The 10,000-nt window shown below is 47.0% G+C and overlaps 1 protein-coding gene across 2 annotated transcripts in view; it reads left to right on the top strand.

The window, feature by feature from the left end:
• The window catches only part of rarga (retinoic acid receptor gamma a), a 61,477-nt gene that overhangs the window by 41,971 nt on the left and 9,506 nt on the right, over positions 1-10,000 (top strand). For both annotated transcript variants that reach the window (XM_080763476.1, XM_080763477.1), the window contains 2 exons: positions 6,340-6,488; positions 7,110-7,251. In XM_080763476.1, coding sequence (XP_080619602.1) covers positions 6,340-6,488; positions 7,110-7,251 — 291 coding nt within the window. The remainder of the gene's footprint in view (positions 1-6,339; positions 6,489-7,109; positions 7,252-10,000) is intronic.

Below are 10,000 nucleotides of genomic sequence, written 5' to 3'. Positions count from 1 at the left end.
ATGTTTCTGTCAGTGGTGCTCAACTTTTTTCATGTCAAGGACCCCCAGAAATCTGTATTTGACCGCAGACCCCCCTCTAAAAATATGTTGTTGCAGGGACACGACCCCCCCCACCCCCCCAGAAGCAAAGATTTGAGTTAAATCATTTTTTTAAGTCATTTTCATGATTTTAGATCTGCTATTTCTCTAGCTCAGTAAGATCAGTTATTTAAACATAAAATGCATCTCATTAGCTCAGTAAAGATCAGTTATTTTCGGCCAGTGACACCACTGTTCAACAGAGTGTGATAAGCTGTCAAGTGATTGCTTACTAATTGACCTCAATATGATGTATTCTATTCATGAAAAGTGCAATGCAGATAGTGTATTAGTATTATTATTATAATAATAATAATTATCATTATTTATTATTATTATTATTAATTCATCATTATTATTGAGCTTGGTTCCCGCTCCTCCTCTTGTCTCCTGCTGTTGTATCTGTTGAACCTAAACGGAAGTCAATTGGCCCAGTTGACTTGACCCAGAATTGAATGTAATTGACCTAGTTCAATTGACCTTCAGCTAAACAGCTATTTCTGTCGTGTGCACTTACATTTCACTCCTAATGAGGCTGCGGAGATGATTGGACTGCAACTTTATTTAGTGCTGTTTGTGTGTGTGTGTGTGTGTGTGTGTGGGGGGGGGAGGGGGGGGGGGGAGTGTGCACGCGTGCACGCGTATGTGTGGCCAGGGGATTAAGCCTGGCCAGTGCAGCTGGACCACTTGTGTACAGAGAGCATGGAGGGAAGGGGATTAGGGCAGTAAACTGATACTTAGCAGGAAATGAACAGTGGCTACTGATAACTCAACTATCCCACCTCTCTCCTGCGTCGCTCTCCCCTCCGCCCACAAACACGCCATCCTCTCCTCTCCTGTCCTCTCCTGTCCTCTCCTCTCCTCTCCTCTCCTCTCCTCTCCTCTCCTCTCCTCTCCTCTCCTCGGTCCATCATCGGCCCCGGGGCCGCCTAGTCCTCCGTCGGTCAGGGGGCCAGATTGTCATGCAAATGGGGCCCCAAAGCCTCTGGGCTACTGATAAGGAGGGCCTCTCATTGCACGGAGCCTTTGTTTTCTAAACAGCGATGAGTCGCGTCGAGGAGACTGGGATGGGAAAGAGGTATCTGGAGGGGTGGGGTGTGGTCAGGGGGGCTCTCAATGTGAAAGGGTCCCTCTCACCGTGTGGCGCCCTGCGGGCTAAGTGGCGAGGGGGTATTTGGACAGCGGGGGGGGCTGAATAAGGTGAAGGCTGAGAGGCGGCAGTACGGGAGTCATGTTCTGTATGGCATGGAGTCAGGTTCTACATGTTGATAGATCCTGATGGATTCTCTCTCATTTGACACCCCCAGCCCCCCCCTATCCCCACTGCTGTCCTTCAACTTCTGGAGGAGACCTAGCCCCACACGCACACGCACACGCACACGCACACGCACACGCACACACACACACACACACACACACACACACACACACACACCGTCTCACTCAGTTTTACATTTCGACACGTATAAAAGTGCTTGTTTCTCGATGCTGCTTGATTCAAGATTTTTATTGTTAAATGAAATACAAAGTACGTACTGTACAATTAAGATGTTCCATTGGCGGATGTCACTGCAGCATAAAAAACATGGAGGTTCGTGTGGCGTTTGTTTTGTTGGTTCATTTGTTGTAGGGTTCCTGTTCCCCCGGCCCGCTGCCTTACAGTGTTGATTTTGACAGCAAATTTTGATTTAGTTTTAGTCATACGTTAACAGGCGTTCATTGTTTAGGAGGAAAAAAAACGCCTGGGCATATTTTCGCTAACCAATTAGAGTGCAGAGGGGCGTCACTCCAGATGTGGTGACGTCATTGTTCTCCGCTGTGTGAGTCGGGAGGTGTGTGTGTGGGTTGGGGGGGGGGGCACATAGATTGGTGAACCAATAGGAAGGCCTCGGCTGTCTCAGTCAACTAAAGGTTATTTTGGCAGGCCTTCATATAATGGCTGATTTTACCCTTGGTTGTATGGTGAAGCTAGCCGATCTACAAACTCACAACGCATGTATAGCTCTGCTATTTTCAGCATGCAACCAACCATAAAATGACCCTTTAGTTCTACTGGATCTACAGTAGTCCCTCCCTAACATTTTTGTCTAGGTTTTTATTTGTTGACAAAAGTTTTAGTCATCATAGTTTAGTTATTATTTTAAAAAAAATATTCCGTTTTCCTCAGTGAAATAAAAAGGCAGTTGACAAACTTTCTTTTTGTCATATAGTTTAAGTCGAGGACATCAACACTGCATGTGCTGCAGGAACATTCAGGCAGGCGGGCGTGCTGCAGACTCCAGGTTCCCCGAGAGATTGATTTGCACATTTTGGCTTTGGGATTTCTCTTAAAAAACTAATGGAAAACATCTTTGCCTCCAGCAAAGGGGGAGGGGGAGGCCTTTTCAAAGTAGTAATTTAAATGTGAATTCGGAGTCGTTGAATATAAAAATGCATATGAAAAACAGATGGTCCGACTGAGCAGCGTTGCAGGCAACAAATGACAAATGTCTGGCATTTTTCTGTTCCTATCGTTAAAGGCGTCCAACCTGGTGACCCCGTTTTGAGCACGTCATTATAGGTTGAACAACGGCGTACATTATCACAAAGAGAGCAAATAGGTGAACTATACAGTATGAGCTTGTATAGATCAGGGGGTTCCCAAGGTGGAGTCCAGGGACCCCCAGGAGTCCTTGAGGGAGTTCCAGGGGGTCCCCAGATAAATGATATAGTTAGGAACCAAATGGACCCTTATGGGACTGTAACTCAGAGTGTACAAGTGATTTTCAGTATATACATTGGGGGTCCCAGAGATAGAATGCCATTAAATGGGGGGGCCGTAGCCTAATTCAGGTCAAACCAGTGGGGGCCCTTGAAATGAAAATGGTTGAGAATCACTGCTAGAGCGTAAAAAAGCTTCTCTTATGGGGGTCCTTGGCATATATTTTCAAATGGGGGGTCCGCGGGCTAATGAGTGTCATTTTGGGGGTCCTTGACATGAAAGTGTTTGTATCTATTATTTAAATGGGGCTTAAGTGGTTAAAGAGGCGGTAACTGGCTGGTCACAGCAGCAGTAGCAGTGGGTGGCTAATAATAATAACAGGCCTGTCGCAATTATTAAATAATCGCCTAATCGCAATTATTTTAGATAATTGCAATTCTTTTTGCATAATCATCATTCGTTTCCCTGTCGAGAAATGTCAAATCTCTGCTTTTTTGTAATTTTTTTTGGGGAAGAAAACAATGATGAAATGTGTTAGTGATTTCTTTGTATGTTATTTATCATATCTGCCCTGTGCAATTTGTGATTACGAAGCCTAAGAGGCAAACGGAAATACAAATTGTGACTTTCTCAATGTTCAACGCCCAAAAAAAAACCCCCAAAAAAACCCAATGAAATCGTTAATTGCCAATTATTTGTGTGACAATCAACGGTCAACTTAGACGTGTAATGGTGACAGCCCTAATGGTAGTAATAGTAATAGTAGTGGTGGTCATCTTGGACTTGAACAAGACCTGCCCTCAGTAGTGACCATGTCCTCCACTCCACCTCCTCCTCCTCCTCCTCTCGCCCCTTTCTCTGTTTTTTATAAAATTCCTCTTTTTATGCCCCCTTTTTTTCCCTTCTTTTTGAAGTCAAACCCTTCCCGCACCCCCCCCCCCCCCCCTCCCTCCATCCCCTCCTCCTTCTTGTAAAAAGCCAAGCTGGTGGTTTGTGTGCCTCGGCCCAGGGTGTGAGAGAGGAGGGAGGGGAGGGGGAGGAGGGCTGTAGGTTAAGTTTAGGCTAGCTCTCTGTGCTTTCCATTGAAGGTGCTTGTGAGGCTGGGGGCGAGAGGGGGTTTTTGGGGCAGTAAAAGCTAGAATTTTAGAGCCTCCCTGTTTTTTTTATGATTGGCTTTTTTTTTACGGGCTGGGGCTACAGCTGGCGGTGTGAATGGCTGCCCAAGGTGACTGAGTCCCAATAAAGTGTGGGCCAGCCGGGCCGGGGCCTCCAATCCAGCCATGGGACCGGCTTTATAGGCCTCCTTACGAGCCTGGGCCTCTATTAAAACCTGGCAGGGCTGCACTGAGGAATTTAGGGCCAGGAAACAAGAGAAAAATAGGGTTTGTGTGTCAGGGTGGCGGTGGTGGTGGGGTGCAGAGTTGGTGTGTGTGTGTGTGTGTGTGTGTGTGTGTGTGTGTGTGTGTGTGTGTGTGTGTGTGTGTGTGTGTGTGTGTGTGTGTGAGGGGAAGGGGGGTGTAGTGTTGAAGTTTGAGGGTGACTGAGGGTGAAAGTTGAAAGAAGTGCTGTTGGGTAAAGGGGGGGGTAAAGGGGGGGTCAACATGTGTGTCTGAGATTGTGTGCAACCCCGGTGTATGTAGCATGTGTGAGCAGGGTCTGTGCCCTTTTTTTGTGTGTGTGCGTGTGCATGTGCGTGCGTGCGTGCAGGAGCTTATGTCTCTCGTGGGAAGTATATGGAATCCATATACGTAGCATAGTCGACTGCCCAAAGGGGCTTATTTGGGTTCCAGCATGGAGCATAATGATGTGTAATGTAGCGTAGTGGTTAGCGTGTGACTCAGGTTTGTACTGACGTCACTCAGCCTTGTTCTGGCTCCCAAACAGGAGCGTGCGGGTGTGTGTGTGTGTGTGTGTGTGTGTGTGAGTGCGTGCGTGCGTGCGTGCGTGCGTGCGTGCGTGCGTGCGTGCGTGCGTGCGTGAAAAAGTACTCATTATGCAGAATATCACATTTCACAAGGTATCATAACTCTAAAATCTATGAAAAAATATGTTGAAAGTACACACCGAACACGTCCCGATGCTGTTGTGTACTTGTAGATCGGCTATTTTTAGTGTGTGTGTGTGTGTGTGTGTGTGTGTGTGTGTGTGTGTGTGCGCGCGTGTGCGTGCGTGCGTGCATTTGTGTTTGTTTTGTGAGCATTTGTGTTCTATGTTTCTGTGTGTGTCTGTGCATGTGTGCGTGTGTGCGTGCGTGTGTCACACACGTCAGACAGCAGTCAAAGTGAGTCTTTGTCCGTCTCTGGGTGGAATGAGGAGGAATGAGGAAGAGCCAGCTTCTTTGTCCCGCCCTCAGCCACTCAGTCAGCTACCTGGCCTTATCAGAGTGCCTGTCAATCAATCAGTCCGCCGCTTATCTGTCGAGAGAAGCTATTTGTTTAGTCTCCTCCGTCAATCAATCAATCAATCACCGCCCCTCCTGTTTTCACACAAACACTAATCCCTCTAATCCCCCCCAAATAGCCACCCGAGTGATGCCCCCTAGGGTGAAAGTGCGCGGATGGCAACAGGAGGCTATTATTGACTTGGTGTGCTGTGGTGCTAGAAGAAGGATTCTTTACTTAAAGTAAAAAACGAATTATCTGCTACAAGTAAAGGGCCTGTGTGTATTCCAATTAGTTTTACTTGAGTAAATGTACAAAAGTGTTGACATTAAAACAAGCGACGAGATCACAATATGCGTCTCATCGCAAGACGTGTTCTGTGTTGCATTTTCAACTATAGCCAATGTACACAGTATAGGGCTGAAGTGTATATGCTTTCATTGCTTTGTAATAATAATCTAAATCTGCAAAGCAACTATAGTAACTAAAGCTGTCACATAACTGTAGCGGAGTAAAAAGTACAGTATTTGTAATGTGTTCTGTAGTGGAAGCATGTAGACAAATGGAAATGCTCAAGTAAAGTAGCCCAACATTTTACCTCAAGTACCTCAACCTGGGTAAATGCACTTGATACTTTCCATCATTGCCTATGGGTGGGTATGATACGTGTGTGTGTGTGTGTGTGTGTGTGTGTGTGTGTGTGTGTGTGTGTGCGTGCGTGCGTGCGTGTGCGCGCGTGCGTGCGTACGTGCGTGCGTGCGTGCGTCCGTCCATTAAGTGATTGTAAAGGATTAGGCTTATTGCGTCACGTATCACACAGGCTGTCCCTCAGGAAAATGTTTTATCGACTGAACGCAACCGTCACTCAACTCAATTTCAGGTCGGTTTCACAAATGAAAATGCAATCGGAAATGGCTGCCGGCCCGTCGGCTGTCGCCGCGTCTTCGGACAGAGCTCTCAGAATGTGCTCAATGTTCCATGTCAAGCTTTGACAAATAAATATTTGACATTTACAGACCTAGTAGCTGCAAGGCAACTGAATTGAGATTCCCAGCCAGTTGTCTGACTTGTTCTCTCTCTCTCTCTCTCTCTCTTTCTCTCTCTCTTTCTTTCTTTCTTTCTTTCTTATCCTTCTTTTCCTTCTTCTCCTTCTTCTCCTTCCTTTCTCTGCACCCACAGCGGTGGAGACACAGAGCACCAGCTCCGAGGAGATGGTGCCCAGTTCTCCCTCTCCGCCGCCCCCGCCTCGCGTCTACAAGCCCTGCTTCGTGTGCCAGGACAAGTCCTCGGGGTACCACTACGGGGTCAGCTCCTGCGAGGGCTGCAAGGTGAGGACAGTCTGGCCTGCTCTAATTGAAGCCCATGAATACTCTCTGTTGGGTACGAGAGAGAATTACCAGCTTATACCTGCATCCGTGGTGTATATGAATAGAACGGGGAGAATGTGCCTCGCAGGCAGTTATATTAATCCACTGATCCAGTTGCTTTCCGCAAAAAGAGGGTCAGGTAGCGCCGCTTGGACGCCAAGGCGGCTGAAAGATGAGCCATACGGACAATAAAACACTGATAAGGACGGGATCACAACAGTCCGTCTCTCTGTCACAACAGTGTGAAGCCCAGCATAAGCCCTGCCATGATTCATTTCTCCTTCCTGGATGTGACGGAGGACGGATAATAAGACAAGCAACTCAGTGTAACGTTTCTAAACCGGAATTCAAGAATCAAAAGAACCCGGGGGGCCAGAACATGAATTCATAACCTGCTGTAGAATTGGAATTCAGAATTGGAATCCAGAATCTATTTGGCTAAATACTGTATAGGTTTGCATGCAAGATATTCAAGTTGGTCCAATGTTTCAATGTTTCATCTCAGTACAACTTTTTCTCTCTCTCTCTCTCTCCTTAATCTCTCTCTCCTCCTACGCCTGGTTCTTCCTCTCGATACTCCAGGGTTTTTTCCGCCGCAGCATCCAGAAGAACATGGTGTACACCTGCCACCGAGACAAGAACTGTCAGATCAACAAGGTCACGCGCAACCGCTGCCAGTACTGCAGGTTGCAGAAGTGCTTTGAGGTCGGCATGTCCAAGGAAGGTGAGTGCTGCTCCCAAGACCCCAAGTTATAAATTATATCTATCCACCATACACACACACACACACACACACACACGCACACACACACGTGTGCGCGCTCGCTCATATATGACACGAGTTCCAAATGTCACTCGCTGAATCGAGGTTGCGTGCGGGCCGGCGCTTAATATCACAGAATTCCCAGAGACGTTGGGACGATAATGTACCTTGGAAGAAAAAAAAAAGGCAGAGGATATATCTTGAAATGTAGGTCATAGTAAAACCCCCCCGTGGCCCAGATTTGATAGTTTTTTTTTTTCTTTCCACGTTTATATCAGCAATGTGAAAAGATAAAGAGAGAAAGAAGAAAAGAAAAAAAGGGACATCATTACATGTGGGTCACATCATTGTCACATTCCCCCCAGAGGTTGATCTGTTAACATTGCAGACAGAGAGCTCAGGAGAGCAGGCAGCAGAGAGAGAGAGAGAGAGAGAAAGCAGCTTAGTGCTTTATTCACACTGGTAGATATACAAAAGATACAAAGCTACAATGATACACAGCATATCTGTCGCTTTGCGACGTTGTATCTGAAGTCGAAGTCAGCTCAACACTTATTTGTTGTAGCTTTGTATCTGAAGCTGAAGCCTGCTCAACTTATTTGTAGCTTTGTATAGCTGTTGTAGCGTTTGGCTACAAACGTCGGAATGTATCGTTGTATCTTGCAATCTTGTATCTGTGTATCAAATAGCCGATCTACAAGCTCGCAGGCCGACGTGCTGTGAGCTGTGAGGTCGGCTATTTTCGGTCACGCTGTCGTGCGACGGAGCATGAATTAGGCTAGAGAGAGAGAGAGAGAGAGAGAGAGAGAGAGAGAGAGAGAGAGAGAGAGAGAGAGAGAGAGAGAGAGAGAGAGGCAGATGATGATGAGCCTAATGGGAGAGGCTGGGCACTGTACCAGTCATATGACTAATCGCCTCATGGCATGATTCTGATATCCTGTTTCTTCACACTACCTCAGCGCCCCCGCCCAGGGTGGGTGCACACACAGCACACAGACACTAGCTTGATTCATTCATAATAAAGCCATCAGATCTGGGGGTGGAAAGGGATCGGTTGTGGTTGTGAGTTTTTGACATAAAAAAATAATATCAACGATTAGGTTTTAAGGGCCTAATGTCACTTGACTCTTCGAGAGAGAGTGTGACTGTGTGTGTGTGTGTGTGTGTGTGTGTGTGTGTGTGTGTGTGTGTGTGTGTGTGTGTGTGTGTGTGTGTGTGTGTGTGTGTGTGTGTGTGTGTGTGTGTGTGTGTGTGTGTGTGTGTGCGCGTGTGCGTGTGCGTGTGCGTGTGCGCGTGCGTGTGGCCGTGGCTGTGTGGAACTGGCAGTCTCTTTGCCTGTTATACCGAGCCCATGGGACATGCATGTGGGTGTAATGTTTGTGTGGGATGTGTGTTAAGACCGGGATCACATTGTACCTCTGCTATTACTGGATATCCTGAGAGGAAGGAAAGAAAGGGAGGAGGAGGGAGAGAGAGAGAGAGAGAGAGAGGGCTGGGCCGGGCCGGGCCGGGCCGGGCTGGGTTATGTGTGCACCGGTCAAACTTGAACTTGTATACGCAGAGATGAACGAAAAGGAAGAGAGCGCACGATAAGAGGGAGATAGCTGGTGTCAGCACCGCGCCAAAGGAAACGGTTTGATAACGCCGTCAAGGGCGACTCCAGTAGCAGCGGCTCTGGAGCTCTGGTTTCTACCAGCGAGCACAACGTGCAGCGCACTGGACAGTGCTGAAAGGCCCGGGGCACGGGGGCAGGCGGGGTCTGTCAAATGTGTTCACCACATGAACCCCGGCCGGCGTCCCTTTTCCGAGGGGGGGGGGGGGGGGGGGGGGGAGAACATTCGGCGGAAATAGATGATCTAAGTTGCTCACGTCACAACGCGTCACAATGCCTTGTGAGCTTGTAGATCGTCCATTTTCGGTGAAGATATAGAGGGCTGTATTTTGCGTGTCTTAAGTACCAGGCCCTATTCCCTAACTTGAGTAAACTAAAGACCTGGAGGCGTGATCAAAGCCATTTGGCTATTCTGAGTGGCCAAAGAGCATTGATCACGCCTTCAGGTCTTTAGTTTACTCAAGTTAGGTAATAAGACCTGGTACTTAAGACACGCAAAATACAGCCCTTAGTGTGTAGACTGTAGAGGGTAAAAAGCAGAGGGCCTGCTGTATACCTATGTGGCAGTCAACTAAGAATGGTTGAATATACAGACACAAAACACATTTTAATCAACCTTAATCATTCTTATAGTCTTCTTTTCCCCCAACTTTGTCCTCTCAATTTACTTGTTATGCCAATTCCCAAATCCACATTCCCAACACACTAATGTAATCTTGTCACTGCTGACCCCTGCTGGTTGGTCTGTGCACTGGTGGTTGGTCCAAGCAGGGATGTTATTGAGACCCAACTCTCTTACTTACAAATGAAATCACCTGCTGCGTCTTTTCCACTGTTTTGTTTATTCAAGATTCAGGGTATACAGTAAATCAAATGACAGTATATGTGACACACCCATATGAAAAATATAAAAGATAACAAAATGTTGTGAGTCCATACAAAAAATATTGTGGTAGCATAAAATAAAAATAAGAAAATAAAATAAAAAGTTGCATAGTCCTATGCTAACATGGAAGCGACACTAATACAAACCACATAACCTGAAAAGTGCTGCGTCTTTTCAACCGTCAAAGTACAACACTCCCGCTGACGGGGAGC

Source organism: Protomyctophum bolini (assembly GCF_963924005.1).
Source record: "Protomyctophum bolini genome assembly, chromosome: 5".
In the NCBI taxonomy this organism is placed as follows: Eukaryota; Metazoa; Chordata; class Actinopteri; order Myctophiformes; family Myctophidae; genus Protomyctophum; species Protomyctophum bolini.
Note: the sequence above shows the minus strand (reverse complement) of the source record. Positions and strands in the feature narration are given on the sequence as shown.